This window comes from Mesoplodon mirus, assembly GCF_964341445.2.
Source record: "Mesoplodon mirus genome assembly, chromosome: 3".
NCBI lineage: Eukaryota > Metazoa > Chordata > Mammalia > Artiodactyla > Ziphiidae > Mesoplodon > Mesoplodon mirus.
The window spans coordinates 129,939,808-129,956,770 of record NC_138978.1 but is presented as its reverse complement, the minus strand read 5'-3'; the positions used below and the strand labels follow the sequence as shown (position 1 = coordinate 129,956,770).

At 38.9% G+C, this 16,963-nt stretch overlaps 1 protein-coding gene across 1 annotated transcript in view; it reads left to right on the top strand.

Moving 5' to 3' along the window:
• KIF26B (kinesin family member 26B) overlaps positions 1-16,963 on the top strand; it is a 504,702-nt gene that overhangs the window by 430,685 nt on the left and 57,054 nt on the right. Inside the window, exon 10 of the mRNA XM_082612029.1 lies at positions 13,006-13,165. Coding sequence (XP_082468155.1) covers positions 13,006-13,165 — 160 coding nt within the window. The remainder of the gene's footprint in view (positions 1-13,005; positions 13,166-16,963) is intronic.

Genomic DNA, 16,963 nt, shown 5'->3' with positions numbered 1-16,963 from the left:
TATAAGTCCTTTATCAGATATATGATTTGCAAATACTTTCTCCCAGTCTGTGGCTTATCTTTTTACTCTCTTAACAGTGTATTTTGAAAACTATGAATATTCAAGGTTAATGAAGTTCAATTTATCTATGTGTCTTTTATGAATCACGTTTTTGGTATCATATCTAAGAAATGTGTGCCTAACTCAAGATCAAAAATGTGTCATATTATGCTTTCTTCTTAAGTTTTATAATTTTATATTTTACATTTAGGTCTTTGATCCATTTTTAGTTAATTTGTATATATTTTTATGCATTAAAGTTTTTTTTATATGGATATACCATTTGTTGTAGAAACTATCCTATCTATACTAAATTACCTTCTCAACTTTGTCAAAAATTGTCCATATTTATGCGGGTTTATTTCTGGACTCTCTATTCTACTCCATTGATCTATTTTTTTAATCTTTACACCAATACCACATTGTCTTGATTATGGTGGCTTTATAGTAAGTTTTAAGATACTGTTAGCCATAACAGTATGAGAAAACCATAATTCAAAAAGAGTCATGTACCACAATGTTTGTTGCAGCACTATTTACAATAGCCAGGACATGGAAGCAACCTGAGTCCATCAACAGATAAATGGGTAAAGAAGATGTGGCACATATATACAATGGAATATTACTCAGCTGTAAAAAGAAACAAAACTGAGTTATTTGTAGTGAGGTGGATGGACCTAGAGTCTGTCATACAGAGTGAAGTAAGTCCGAAAGAGAAAAACAAATACTGTATGCTAACACATATATATGGAATCTAAAAAAAAAAAAAAAAGGTTCTGATGAACCTAGGGGCAGGACAGGAATAAAGGCACAGACGTAAAGAATGGACTTGAGGACACAGGGAGGGGGAAGGGTAAGCTGGGATGAAGTGAGAGAGTAGCATTGACATATATACACTACCAAATGTAAAATAGCTAGCTAGTGGGAAGCAGCTGCATCACACGGGGAAGTCTGCTTGGTGCTTTGTGACCACCTAGAGGGGTGGCATAGGGAGGGTAGGAGGGAGGTGCAAGAGGGAGGGGATATGGGTATATATGTATACATATAGCTGATTCACTTTGTTATACAGCAGAAACTAACAGAACATTGTAAAGCAATTACACGCCAATAAAGATGTTAAAAAAAAAAAGATACTGTTAGCCTTCCAACTTGGTGCTTAGTTTATAAAGTTGTTTTGGCTATTCTAGCTCCTGTGCATTTGCATATAAATTTTAGAGTCAGCTTCTGAATTGATTTTGTCAAATCACTTTCTACCAAAAAAGCCTGCTGGGATTTTTCATTGGGATTTCATTGAATCTATAGATCACTTTGGAGAGAATTAACATCTTAATATTGAGTCTTCTAACCAATGAACACAGTTTATCTCTCTATTTTTTCAGGTCTTTATTAATTTTTCTCGGGTGTGTTTTGTAGTTTTCAGTATATGTATCTTTTGTCAGATTTATTCTTAAGTATTTAATATTTTTGATGTTATTGTAAAAGATATTTTAAAATTTCAATTTCCAGTTGTTTGTTACTGGAAATTGTATTTAGAAGTTGTATTTAGAAATACAGTTGATCTCTGTCTGTTAATCTAGTATCCTGCAACCTTGCTAAACTCAATTATTAGTTCTAGTTGCTTTTTTGTGGATTCCATTAGATTTTCTACATAATCATGTAATCTGCCAATTAAGACAGTTTGACTTATTTCTTTCCCATCTGGATACCTTTTATTTCTTTTTCTTGCCTATTGAACTGGCTAGAACCTACAGTACAATGTTGAATTGAAATGGTCAGAGTGAACATCCTTGTCTTGTTCCTGATCTTGGAAGGCATTTAGTTTTCTACCATTAAGAATGCTATTAGCTGTAGGTTTTTCCTAGACACTTTTTATCAAACTGAGGATATCACGTTGAATTTATCTTTTGCCGAGCATTTTATCAGTAATGGATGCTGGAGTTTGTTAAATGCTTTGTCTGCATCTACTGAGAGAATCATTCTTCTTTTTGGTTTGTTAATATCTGTTAAAATTATAATGATAGATCAATTTTTTGTTAACCAACCTTGCATTCCTCAGATTAATCCCACTTACTCATGGTATAAAATGCTTTTAATATGTTCCTAGATACAATTTTATAGTATGGTTCACTAATATTTTGGTTAGAAATTTTGCATCATTGTTCATGAGGGATATTGGTCTTCAACTTTTTTTCTTGTAATATCTTTGTTTTTGGTATCAGGGTAATCCTGGCCTCATAGAATTAATTGGGAAGTTGTCTCTCCTATTTAATTTTCAGGAAGAATTTGTGTAGAATTGATATTATTTCTTCCTTGAATGTGTGATAGAATTCACCGGTGCAGTTAAAGGCACTGCTTTCCCTGTGGAAAAGTTGTTAACTACAGATTCTATTTCTTTAATGGATGTAGGGCTATTCACATTATCTATTACTTCTTGAATGAGCTTTGGTACTTTATATCCTTCAAGAAATTTGTTCATTCTTCCAAGTTGTCTAATTTACTGGTGTAATGTTTCTTTATTGCCCTTTTTATATTTGTAGAAACTGTAGTGAGGCCACCTCTTTTGTTCTTGACATTGGTGATTTGTGTCTTCTCTCTTTCTTTGCTGATCAGTCATGCTAGAGATTTATCAATTTTATTGATCTTGAAGAACCAGCTTTGGATGTCATTGGTTTTCCCTGTTGTTTTTTAAATTTTTTATATCATTGATTTCTGCTTTTATATTAATTATTTCTTTTCTGCTATTTAGTCTTTAATTTGCTCATCTTTTTCTAATTTACTAAAATGGAAGCTGAGGTAATTGACTTGAGACCTCTTGTTTTCTGTTATAGGCATTTAATGGTATAAATTCCCTCCTAAGTACTTCTTTAAAGGCATCTTACTAATTTGGATATGTTGTGTTTTCATTTTCATTCACTTAAAAACACTTTCTAATTTGCATTTTGGTTTCTTCTTTGACCCTAAGCTATTTGAAGCTGTGCTGTTGAGTTTCAAAATATTGAGGGATTTTCCAGGTATCTTTCTGGATTGACTTCTAATTTAGCTCTAGTGTGTCAAAAAAAATAGTATGAATGATGTGAATCCTTTAAAATTTATTTAGACTTGTTTTATGTACCAGAATATGGTCTATCCTGTTAAATGTTCTGTGTGCAATTCAAAAGAATGTGTATTCTGCTGTTGTTGAGTTGAGTGTTATACAAATGTCAAGTAGAATGAATTGGTTGATAGTTGTTCAAATCTTCTATGTCCTTACTGGTTTTCTGTCTACTTATTATATCAATTATTGAGAAAGCGGTATTTGAAATCTCCAACTATAATTCTGGACTTACCTGTTTATTCTTGCAATTCTATCAGATTTTACTTCACATATTTGAACTTCTGTTATTACATACATAAACACTTATATTGTTATGACCTCTTGATGAATTGTGCCCTTTATCATTATAAAATGTCTCTCTTTCCCTCTAGTAATATTTTTTGTCCTAAGTCTCTTTTATTTGATATTGATATAGCCACCCCCAGCTTTCTTATGGCTACTGTTTGCATGGTATAGCCTTTTCCATACTTACATTTTCAACCTATTGTTTCTTTATATTTGAAGTTCACTTCTCATAGGCAGCATATAGTAGAGTCTTGCTTTTTTATCAAATCTGATAATATCTACTTTCTAATAAGGGTATTCAGACAACTTACGTTTAATGGGATTCTTCATATGGTGTGTTCCGAAGTATTGTTTCTCTGTATGTTTTCTATTCAACCCATCTGTTCTTTGTTCTCCTTTTTATTTTATTTGCTTTCTTTTGAATTTATTAAACACTGTAAATGATTCACTTTATATCCTTTGTTGGTTTTTTAGTTGTAACTCTTTATTATTTAGTGATTGCTGTAGGATTTATTGTATACATCTTTAAGTTATCACAGTCTACTTTTAAGTGATATTATACCACTTCATGTCTAGAATAAGAACCTTACAATAGAGTACTTTCATTTCTCCACTCCTAACCTTTGTATTATTGTTGTCAAACATTTTAATTTTGCATACGTTATAGCCCACATGTTACATTGTTGTTATTTTAGCTTTAACAGTCAATTAGCTTTTAAGGAGATTTAAATAAGAGGAGGATAGCATATATTTATTCACATAGTTGTCATTTCCAAAGCTCTTCATTCTTTTGTGTATATCCTTTGTGATGAATTCTTTCCACTTTTTTAAGTCTGAAAGAGTGTTTATTTCCCTTTTATCTGAGAATGATATTCTGGTTGGATGTGTAAGTCTAGGTTGGCAGTTTTCAGTACTTTAAAAATGTTGCTCCATTGTCTTCTCACTTGTATTATTTCCAAGAAATCTGCCATCATCTTATATTTTTTTACATCTTTATTGGAGTATAATTGCTTAACAATGGTGTGTTAGTTTCTGCTTTATAACAAAATTAATCAGTTATACATATACATATGTTCCCATATCCCCTCCCTCTTGCGTCTCCCTCCCACCATCCCTATCCCACCCCTCCAGTCGGTCACAAAGCACCGAGCTGATCTCCCTGTGCTATGTGGCTCCTTCCCACTAGCTATCTACCTTACGTTTGGTAGTGTATATATGTCCATGCCTCTCTTTCGCTTTGTCACAGCTTACCCTTCCCCCTCCCCATATCCTCAAGTCCATTCTCTAGTAGGTTTGTGTCTTTATTCCTGTCTTGCCCCTATGTTCTTCATGACATATTTTTTCTTAAATTCCATGTATATGTGTCAGCATACAGTATTTCTCTTTCTCTTTCTGACTTACTTCACTCTGTATGACAGACTCTAGGTCCATCCACCTCATTACAAATAGCTCAATTTCGTTTCTTTTTATGGCTGAGTAATATTCCATTGTATATATGTGCCACATCTTCTTTATCCATTCATCTGATGATGGACACTTAGGTTGTTTCCATCTCCAGGCTATTGTAAATAGGGCTGCTATGAACATTTTGGTACATGACTCTTTTTGAATTATGGTTTTCTCAGGGTATATGACCAGTAGTGGGATTGCTGGGTCATATGATAGTTCTATTTGTAGTTTTTTAAGGAACCTCCATACTGTTCTCCATTGTGGCTGTACCAATTCACATTCCCACCAGCAGTGCAAGAGTGTTCTCTTTTTTCCACACCTTCTCCAGCATATACTGTTTCTAGATTTTTTGATGATGGCCATTCTGACTGGTGTGAGATGATATCTCATTGTAGGTTTGATTTGCATTTCTCTAATGATTAAAGATGTTGAGCATTCTTTCATGTGTTTGTTGGGAGTCTGTATATCTTCTGTGGAGAAATGTCTGTTTAGGTCTTCTGCCCATTTTTGGATTAGGTTGTTCGTTTTTTTGTTATTGAACTGCATGAGCTGCTTATAAATTTTGGAGATTAATCCTTTGTTAGTTGCTTCATTTGCAAATATTTTCTCCCATTCTAAGGGTTGTCTTTTTGTCTTGTTTATGGTTTCCTTTGCTGTGCAAAAGCTTTTAAGTTTCATTAGGTCCCATGTGTTTATTTTTGTCTTTATTTCCATTTCTCTAGGAGGTGGGTCAAAAAGGATCTTGCTGTGATTTATGTTATAGAGTGTTCTGCCTATGTTTTCCTCTAAGAGTTTGATAGTGTCTGGCCTTACATTTAGGTCTTTAATCCATTTTGAGCTTATTTTTGTGTATGGTGTTAGGGAGTGATCTAATCTCATACTTTTACATGTCCCTGTCCAGTTTTCCCAGCACCATTTATTGAAGAGACTGTCCTTTCTCCACTGTATATTCCTGCCTCCTTTATCAAAGATAAGGTGACCATATGTACGTGGGTTTATCTCTGGGCTTTCTATCTTGTTCCATTGATCTATCTTTCTGTTTTTGTGCCAGTACCATACGGTCTTGATTACTGTAGCTTTGTAGTATAGTCTGAAGTCAGGGAGCCTGATTCCTCCAGCTCCATTTTTCGTTCTCAAGATTGCTTTGGCTATTCGGGGTCTTTTGTGTTTCCATACAAATTCTGAAATTTTTGTTCTAGTTCTGTGAAAAATGCCAGTGGTACTTTGATAGGGATTGCATTGAATCTGTAGATTGCTTTGGGTAGTAGAGTCATTTTCACAATGTTGATTCTTCCAATCCAAGAACATGGTATATCTCCCCATCTATTTGTATCATCTTTAATTTCTTTCATCAGTGTCTTATAATTTTCTGCATACAGGTCTTTTGTCTCCTTAGGTAGGTTTATTCCTAGATATTTTATTCTTTTTGTTGCAATGGTAAATGGGAGTGTTTTCTTGATTTCACTTTCAGATTTTTCATCATTAGTATATAGGAATGCCAGAGATTTCTGTGCATTAATTTTGTACCTGGCAACTTTACCAAATTCATTGATTAGCTCTAGTAGTTTTCTGGTAGCATCTTTAGGATTCTCTATGTATAGTATCATGTCATATGCAAACAGTGACAGCTTTACTTCTTCTTTTCCGATTTGGATTCCTTTTATTTCCTTTTCTTCTCTGATTGCTGTGGCTAAAACTTCCAAAACTATGTTGAATAAGAGTGGTGAGAGTGGGCAACCTTGTCTTGTTCCTGATCTTAGTGGAAATGGTTTCAGTTTTTCACCATTGAGGACGATGCTGGCTGTGGGTTTGTCATATATGGCCTTTATTATGTTGAGGAAAGTTCCCTCTATGCCTACTTTCTGCAGGGTTTTTATCATAAATGGTTGTTGAATTTTGTTGAACGTTTCTCTGCATCTATTGAGATGATCATATGGTTTTTCTCCTTCAATTTGTTAATATGGTGTATCACGTTGATTGATTTGCATATATTGAAGAATCCTTGCGTTCCTGGAATAAACCCCACTTGATCATGGTGTATGATCCTTTTAATGTGCTGTTGGATTCTGTTTGCTAGTATTTTCTTGAGGATTTTTGCATCTATGTTCATCAGTGATATTTGCCTGTAGTTTTCTTTCTTTGTGACATCCTTGTCTGGTTTTGGTATCAAGGTGATGGTGGCCTCATAGAATGAGTTTGGGAGTGTTCCTCCCTCTGCTATATTTTGGAAGAGTTTGAGGAGGATAGGTGTTAGCTCTTCTCTAAATATTTGATAGAATTGGCCTGTGAAGCCATCTGGTACTGGGCCTTTGTTTGTTGGAAGATTTTTGCACACAGTTTCAATTTCAGTGCTTGTGATTGGTCTGTTCATATTTTCTATTTCTTCCTGATTCAGTCTTGGCAGGTTGTGCATTTCTAAGAATTTGTCCATTTCTTCCAGGTTGTCCATTTTATTGGCACAGAGTTGCTTGTAGTAATCTCTCATGATCTTTTGTATTTCTGCAGTGTCCGTTGTTACTTCTCCTTTTTCATTTCTAATTCTATTGATTTGAGTCTTCTCCCTTTTTTCCTTGATGAGTCTGGCTAATGGTTTATCAATTTTGTTTATCTTCTCAAAGAACCAGCTTTTAGTTTTATTGATCTTTGCTATCGTTTCCTTCCTTTCTTTTTCATTTATTTCTGATCTGATCTTTATGATTTCTTTCCTTCTGCTAACTTTGGGATGTTTTTGTTCTTCTTTCTCTAATTGCTTTAGGTGCAAGGTTAGGTTGTTTATTCGAGATGTTTCCTGTTTCTTAAGGTGGGATTGTATTGCTTTAAACTTCCCTCTTAGAACTGCTTTTGTTGCATCCCATAGGTTTTGGGTCATCCTGTCTCCATTGTCATTTGTTTCTAGGTATTTTTTAATTTCCTCTTTGATTTCTTCAGTGACCACTTCGTTATTAAGTCGTGTATTGTTTAGCCTCCATGTGTTTGTATTTTTTACAGATCTTTTCCTGTAATTGATATCTAGTCTCATAGCATTGTGGTCGGAAAAGATACTTGATACAATTTCAATTTTCTTAAATTTACCAAGGCTTGATTTGTGACCCAAGATATGATCTATCCTGGAGAATGTTCCATGAGCACTTGAGAAAAATGTGTATTCTGTTGTTTTTGGATGGAATGTCCTATAAATATCCATTAAGTCCATCTTGTTTAATGCATCATTTAAAGCTTGTGTTTCCTTATTTATTTTCTTTTGGATGATCTGTCCATTGGTGAAAGTTGGGTGTTAAAGTCCCCTACTATGAATGTGTTACTGTCGATTTCCCCTTTTATGGCTGTTAGTATTTGCCTTATGTACTGAGGTGCTCCTATGTTGGGTGCATAAATATTTACAATTGTTATATCTTTTTCTTGGGTTGATCCCTTGATCATTATGTAGTGTCCTTCTTTGTCTCTACTAGTAGTCTTTATTTTAAAATCTATTTTTTCTGATATGAGAATTGCTACTCCAGCTTTCTTTTGGTTTCCATTTGCGTGGAATATCTTTTTCCATCCCCTTACTTTCAGTCTGTATGTGTCTCTAGGTGTGAAGTGGGTCTCTTGTAGACAGCATATATATGGGTCTTGTTTTTGTATCCATTCAGCCAATCTGTGTCTTTTGGTGGGAGCATTTAGTCCATTTACATTTAAGGTAATTATCGATATGTATGTTCCTATTCCCATTTTCTTAATTGTTTTGGGTTTGTTATTGTAGGTCTTTTCCTTCTGTTGTGTTTCTTGCCTAGAGAAGTTCCTTTAGCATTTGTTGTAAAGCTGGTTTGGTGGTGCTGAACTCTCTCAGCTTTTGCTTGTCTGTAAACGTTTTAATTTCTCCATCAATTCTGAATGAGATCCTTGCTGGGTAGAGTAATCTTGGTTGCAGGTTTTTCTCCTTCATCACTTTAATTATGTCCTGCCACTCCCTTCTGGCTTGTAGAGTTTCTGCTGAGAGATCAGCTGTTATCCTGATGGGGATTCCCTTGTGTGTTATTTGTTGTTTTTCCCTTGCTGCTTTTAATATGTTTTCTTTGTATTTAATTTTTGACAGTTTGATTAATATGTGTCTTGGTGTATTTCTCCTTGGATTTATCCTGTATGGGACTCTCTGTGCCTCCTGGACTTGACTGACTATTTCCTTTCCCATATTAGGGAAGTTTTCAGCTATAATCTCTTCAAATATTTTCTCAGTCCCTTTCTTTTTCTCTTCCTCTTCTGGAACCCCTATAATTCGAATGTTGGTGCATTTAATGTTGTCCCAGAGGTCTCTGAGACTGGCCTCTGTTCTTTTCATTCTTTTTTCTTTATTTTGCTCTGCAGCAGTTATTTCCACTATTTTATCATCCACCTCACTTATCCGTTCTTCTGCCTCAGTTATTCTGCTATTGATCCCATCTAGAGTATTTTTTATTTCATGTATTGTGTTTTTAATTGATGCTTGATTCATCTTTAGTTCTTCTAGGTCCTTGTTAACTGTTTCTTGCATTTTGTCTATTCTATTTCCAAGATTATGGATCTGGGAAATAGAATCTTGGATCATCTTTACCATCATTATTCTGAATTCTTTTTCAGGTAGACTGCCTATTACCTCTTCATTTGTTAGGTCTGATGGGTTTTTATCTTGCTCCTTCTCCTGCTGTGAGTTTTTCTGTCTTCTCATTTTGCTTATGTTACTGTGTTTGGGGTCTCCTTTTTGCAGGCTGCAGGTTCGTAGTTCCCATTGTTTTTGGTGTCTGTCCCCAGTGGCTAAGGTTGGTTTAGTGGGTTGTGTAGGCTTCCTGGTGGAGGGGACTAGTGCCTGTGTTCTGGTGGATGAGGCTGGATCTTGTCTTTCTGGTGGGCAGGTCCACGTCTGGTGGTGTGTTTTGGGGTGTCTGCAGACTTTTTATGATTTTAGGCAGCCTCTCTGCTAATGGGTGGCGTTGTGTTCCTGTCTTGCTAGTTGTTTTGCATAGGGTGTCCAGCACTGTAGCTTGCTGGTCGTTGAGTGAAGCTGGGTGCTGGTGTTGAGATGGAGATCTCTGGAAGATTTTCGCCATTTGATATTATGTGGAGCTGGGAGGTCTCTTGTGGACCCGTGTCCTGAAGTTGGCTCTCCCACTTCAGAGGCACAGCACTGACTCCTGGCTCCTCAATTTGGGATAATTCGTTGTCTATTCATGTGTTCCACAGATGCAGGGTACATCAAGTTGATTGTGGAGCTTTCGTCCACTGCTTCTGAGGCTGCTGGGAGAGATTTCCCTTTCTCTTCTTTGTTCTCACAACTCCCGGGGCTCAGCTTTGTATTTGGCCCCGCCTCTCTGTGTAGGTCGCTGGAGGGCGTCTGTTCTTCGCTCAGACAGGACAGGGTTAAAGGAGTAGCTGCTTCGGGGACTGTGGCTCACTCAGGCGGGGTGGGGAGGGAGGGGCACGGAGTGCGGGGCGAGCCTGCGGCGGCAGAGGCCGGCGTGACATTGCACCAGCCCGAGGCGCACCGTGCGTTCTCCCAGGGAAGCCGTCCCCGGATCCTGGGACCCCGGCAGTGACGGGCTGCACAGGCTCCCCAGAACGGGGGCGTTGACAGTGACCTGTGCTCGCACACAGGCCTCGTGGCGGCGGCAGCAGCCCCAGCATCCCACGCCCGTCTCTGGAGTCCGTGGTTTCAGCCGCGGCTCGCACCCGTCTCTGGAGCTCCTTTAAGCAGCACTCTTAATCCCCTCTCCTCGTGCACCAGGAAACAAAGAGGGAAGAAAAAGTCTCTTGCCTCTTCGGCAGCTCCAGACTTTTCCCCGGACTCCCTCCCAGCTAGCGGTGGCGCATTAGCCCCTTCAGGCTGTGTTCACGCTGCCAGCCCCAGTCCTCTCCCTGCGCTCCGAGTGAAGCCCGAACCTCAGCTCCCAGCGCCGCCTGCCACGGCAGGTGAGCAGACAAGCCTCTCGGGCTGGTGAGCCGGTTGGCACCGATCCTCTGTGCGGGAATCTCTCCGCTTTGCCCTACCCAGGTACGTGGGGAGTTTCTTGCCTTTTGGGAGGTCTGAGGTCTTCTGCCAGTGTTCAGTAGGTGTTCTGTAGTTGTTCCACGTGTAGCTGTATTTCTGGTGTATCTGTGGGGAGGAAGGTGATCTCCGCGTCTTACTCTTCCGCCATCTTCCCCGGAAGTCTTCATCATCTTATCTTTGTTACTTTACATGTAACATAATTTTTTTCCTCTGGCTATTTTCAAGATTTTTTTCATCATCACTAGTTTTAACCCATTTAATTGTTATCTGCTTTAGTGTAGTTTTCTTCATGTTTCTTGAGCTAGGGGTCATTGAGCTTCTTGGATCTGTGGGCTTATAGTTTTCATTAAATTGGGGACAGTATTGACCACTATTTCTTTAAATATTTTATCTGCACCACCCTCTGTCTCTTTCCCTTCAGGGACTTCAATTGCACACATATTAACACACTTGAAGTACTCCTATAGCTGTTTTTTAAAATCAGTTTTTGGTTGTTTGTTTTAAAATTTTCTCTCTGTACTTTATCTTGGATCGTTTTTATTGCTATATTGTCAAATTCACCAATCTTTCCTTTTGCAGTGTCTAATACCCTGTTAATCCCAGCCAGTGTATTTTTCATCTCACACAATATATTTTTATCTCTAAAGATTCAATTTGTATCTTTTTAATACATTCCATGTCCCTATTTAACGTTTTTAATGTTTGAAATGCCATCCTAACTGTTTTAATGTCCTTCTCTGTTGATTCTAATATCTATGTCAGTTCTGGGTTGGTTTCAATGATCTCTTCATTATAGGTCTCATTTTCTTGCTTCTTTTCGATTGGTTATTTTTGATTGGGTGCTGGACATTTCTATATTTTTAAAATGTGTTTAAGCTTTGTTTGGGGATGCAGTTGTTTAGAAACAGTTTGATCCTTTATGGCCTTACTTTTAAGATTTGTTAAGGTGGAACCCAGTCAGTTCTCAGTCTAGGGCTAAGTGTTCCTGACTACTGAAGCCAGACCCTTGTGGGTACCCTACCCAGTGCCCTGTGAATCTTGAGGTTTTCTAGTCTGGCTGTTGAGAACAAGCACTATTCCTGGCCTTGTGTGAGTCCTGTGCACTATTACTTCTAATCTTTTCCAGTGGTTAGTTCCCCAGCCATGGGTAGTTTCATCACTCTGTGCTGATCAGTGCTAGGTTGAATACTTGAGGAGACCTACTACAAATCTCCAGAATTCTCTCCTCTCCAGCACTCTGTCCTGGAAATGTTGCTACCTTGGCCTCCCTGGACTCTCAGCTCTAGCTCCTCAGTTCAGAGAGTCTGCCAGGCTCCACCCGAGTTCCCTCTCTCTGAGCCGTGGCCCGAAAACTCTCTCAGTGCAGTAAGCTGGGAAACGGCTAATACTCACCTCCCTTACTTCCCACCTCTCCAGGATCACTGTCTTTTGCTGTTTGATGTCTAGTGTCTTGCAAACGGTTGTTTTACACACTTCGTTCAGTTTTTGGTTGTCTCAGGTAAGAGGAAAAATCTGGTCCCTGTTACTTCATCTAGGCCAGAAGTGGAAGTTCTCATGAACAAGTTTGTGATTTTCCCAGGGGAACTGAATGAGACTGTTTGTGCAGCACCTGGCACTTGGCAGATACTCAGCAAATACCTGGGTCTTCCCTGACTCTGCACCTGGTTATTAATTCTTCCTGGTTTTACTTTGGGTTATCAACCTGATTCTTGGCTGAGCTTTAGGTCACGGTCTCTATGACAGTCAACCAAAGCGGATAATCACTTATGGGCTATTTATGTTTTAATATGATCAATTTCAGAATTCTGCTACACACAGAAGATGAAGGTAAATGTAGACATTTACCTTCTCTGTGAAATTTCATCTAATTTAGCCTACATGAATTATTCATTTATTTATAGTAGGAATATCAGTAGGTTTTAGAAGATCAGTGATGTGTGGTGGACAGAATTTAAGAGGACCATGCTATTTGTTACCCCTGCATAATTTTGTAAGGGTTTCCTACTAGGCCATGAACTTCAACCTTTTATTTCCTCTTTTTTCCCATCAGATTTCCCAAGGAGCTATATGAAGGACAGATGAGTGTTTGCCAGAACTTAACCACTTCTTTCTTCTCTTATCTTCTCTCCTGTGACAGTGTCTGGAGGCCGCAGCCGCCTGCACCTTATTGATCTTGGCAGCTGTGTGAAAGCTCTTAGCAAAAATCGGGAAGGAGGCTCAGGGCTGTGCCTCTCACTGTCTGCTCTGGGCAATGTCATCCTGGCTCTCGTCAATGGCAGCAAACACATCCCATACAAGTAAGTGACTCTTCTACTCAAGAATGGGATGAGGAAAGCGTGGTGTGAGGACTGTGTGTGGGATTCTCTGTCCAGTGTCATCTGGGGAGAGTTGTACTACAGAGGTACAGTATGGACCACATTGTTAGTTCAGTGCCAGAAACCAGACTTCACTAACAATTGTGTAATGCATGATCTTCCAAATTCAAAAGCTATGGAAATATTTAAATTTACTGCAACGCTGACATTAGGCTGCTCAAGTCAGAAATAATAAGAAGTTATCTCAGTTGAGGTCTCCAATCACAATTGCCATTGGTAGATTATTGTCACCATTGTACAGATGCTTTATGGTGATGAGAGCAAGGGGCATAAGATTGAATTACCCTTCCCTTAGGAATAGGGCTGCCATATTTAACCAATAAAAATATGGGATACACAGTTAAATTTGAATTTCAGATAAACAACAAATATTTTTTAGTATAAGCATCCCCCCAGTATTGCATGAGCTATATGGGGATCCTGTATTTTATTTGGTAGTCCTATTTAGGAGAACTTAAAAAGCTTGGGGAATTACCACCCACCATCCTATGCAGATGTTTATTTCACTTCCAAGATCCTTTTCCTCTTTCTGTTGCTGCTCCAAGAAGATGAAATTAGAATTACTCCTATGTCTGGAATAGCCAAAGACTTGCCATATCATCTGTGCTCATGAATGACCCAGCCCTGGAGCCATCCCTCACCACCATCACCCCAACTCATCTTTGTCATTGGACAATGTGATGATGGGATGATGGGTACTCTTCTGTTTTTTCAGGCCCTGCCAATGTCCAGCTGCACCTTCTACTAGCTATCTGAACCTTCCTTCACATCTCATAAACTGAGGGTTATAGCTGTATATCTTATCTATATCACAAGGATAAAAGGTTCAGAGTGATATGTGTATGAAAGTTTTTTGTGAAATGTGTAACACTATAGTCAATAACCAATAATGATAATGTGGTTGAGCCTATCCCCACCTATTTAAATGGAAATAACATCTACCTTACAGAGTTGCCTTGAGGATTAAGCAAATATACAGTACATTGAATCATTTTTGTTTAATCTGTAGGATCCTACAAAATACAAATTACTGTTGTGTAGGACGGAAAGGGTAAGTGGGCAGTTTGTTCTACAATAGCTGAGGTTCAGGACAAGTCCTTGAGTTCTCCTTCCCCTCTGCCCTAAGTTGATGCCAACACTGTGCCTTTATTCTCCAAGGAAGCCCATTACTAGACTACTTTAGGAAATTAAATAGAGATTATAATCTTGTCTGTCTCAATTCTTGAAATTTGGAATCCTAGGATAAACCCAGAAATGGCTTTTCTACCCCTTGTGAGGATTCTTTTCTCTGAGAAAAAATTCAAGTAGAAGGTTTATATAGTTTCATTCAGTATCATTTCTGCAGTTGAATAAAGTCAACTTGTGATTACAAGGAAAGAGAGAAAGAGAGGAAGGAAGGATGGAAGGGAGGGAGGGAGGAAAAGAAAGAAAGAGGAAAGAAAGAAAGGGAGGAAGGAAGGAAGAAAGAAAGAAAGAAAAGAAAGAAAGGAAAGGGAGGGAGGGAGGAAAAGAAAAAAGAAAGAAAGGAAGGAAGGAAGGAAGGAAGAAAGAAGAAAAAGAAAGAAAGGAAAGGAAAGAGAGAAGAGAGGGAGGGAAAAATAAAGGTCTGCAGAGGTACTGTCAAGGTTGGAGATCTTAGAAAGGAAAGAGTTATCAGCCCTCATTGGTTTCCCTGTCCATAAAAAGGGAACCATGTCCATTAATGTAATAACTTAATAGAGCATGGCATAGACAAAATTAAAAATACCACCTTATGAGGTCACTGATTATGTATTTTACTTATATATCTCTCACATTATTTCTGTAAAGTGACATGCTTTTATGATTTCAATAAATATTTGTTGAATTGATGGTGGGAGGGATGGATGAATGCAAGCATATGAAATTACTTTTACTTTAGATAAAGTAACTTCCTTTCGGTTCCAGTAGGGTTTTATTATAAACCTAAAAGGAAACATTAAGAATTGTTTTTATTAGTAGTTCAAGGTCTCTTGTTAAATTAAACATATCTAGCATCAGCTAGCCACAACGACCTGCCCACTTGGGAGGGCTGACCAAGTGTGAAAACTCCACTCACTATTCTCTGCAGACATCTGTCTGCTTCAGTTCCCTTCCTTCCCTTCTGGCTCCGAGGGAGTGGTGATTAAAGTGTTTCTATGTCTGAAGTCGGCACAGACTTAACATAAATGTGGTGTCTATGTAAGACACAGGCATAGAGTTGTCCCCACCATCAGGATCCTTCTAGGGATCTTGCAGAGTTGCCCACTGCTTGATGCCAGGAAACATGGTGGCCTGGCCATGCGGCCGGTGCTGTCCTCCCCAAAACATTTGTTGGCAGTGCACTTGTACAGCCAGTTCTATCAGCCCTCAGTCCTTAATGCCCATCATTGTGTGTAAGCTTTCAAAGACCCTTGATGTAATATTGTTTCAGATTCTCAGCCACAGCATATATTCAATATTTGGTTCTGCAAATACATTTGCAAAGTGATTAATCAAATAGAAACTGTCTTCTTTCGAGGTACAGAAGATAAGGCAAAGGTTAACTCAAATCACCCAGCCAGCTGGTGGCAGGATCAAACCGCATCACTTTTCACAGCCTCAGAGACCTTGGCAGTTCGTTGCCAATCCACTCCCCCCAACCTCATCAAGCTCTGTAATATGTTAGCTGCCTTTGCTCTGCACAGCATGAGGTCTTCAGCACAGCAGGATGGCCCAGATTTCTTTTATCAGTTCAGTCAGCGCTCCAAAGCCACATCACATGGCATTTGTTAGCGTACTAAACACCTTTCCCATGTTAAACCTTGTCTTTGCAGTAGGTTCCTAAGACGGCGAAGGATTTCCTGCCCTTGCAGTTTCCTCTTGCTCCTATTCACTTACAGGAAAAAAACGGAAAACCAAACTCCACGTTCGCTACCTTCCCCCACCCTTCCAAAACACAAAAGCCCACTCATGTTTGTCACCCTGGACACTTCTGTGCTTGGAACCTGCATCATTTGTGTTTGCTTCTGGGAAATTAACTGGAATGTGCACAGAGGGGATGTAGCCTGTCCTCGTTTCTCTTCATCATCGTGCCAGACTCTGTCACGTGAGCAAGCCTGAAAGCGAGTTTGTATTCATTACCCATCACAGGTGCTCCCACGGGTACCCTAGGTGTGCTCTCAACGGTTTTGACTTTGCAAATGATATTGCCTTTAGATATGACACATGCAAGTGCAGAACAGGTTCCCAGCCTCAGCCGCGACGTAGCACAGGCTCGCTGACCAATCCAAGTGCCATAAATCAATCCCAAATGGTGACACCATTCAGAAAAGCATTTGGGGACAGCAGGGAGACCACCAAGGGCTCCAACCTCCTAGTCAGTTCTGCACTGACAGGCTACACAAAACTCCCTAACTTTGGGGAACCTCTTGTCTAGGGGAAGCTGTCATAGTCCTAAGCGTTTTGACAGTACATTTGCCAATTTCCTTCCATCGCTCAGCCATTTGCTATTCCTCACCACTTCTTGGGCAGTAAGGTTGTAGGAACCTTCCCTTCGATAGATGAGAAAAATTAGGCAGAGACGTCGAAATGAATTCCCATGCCAAAAACAAGTGTTGCGGGCACACACCACTAGAATTGGTGCCCAGAAGGGCCACCACAAGAATCTGGCAGTGTGCACTCAGCTTTGGCTAAAGTGCTGTTATGACCCAGCTGATCTGCAGGACTACAGTCTTTCCAGAG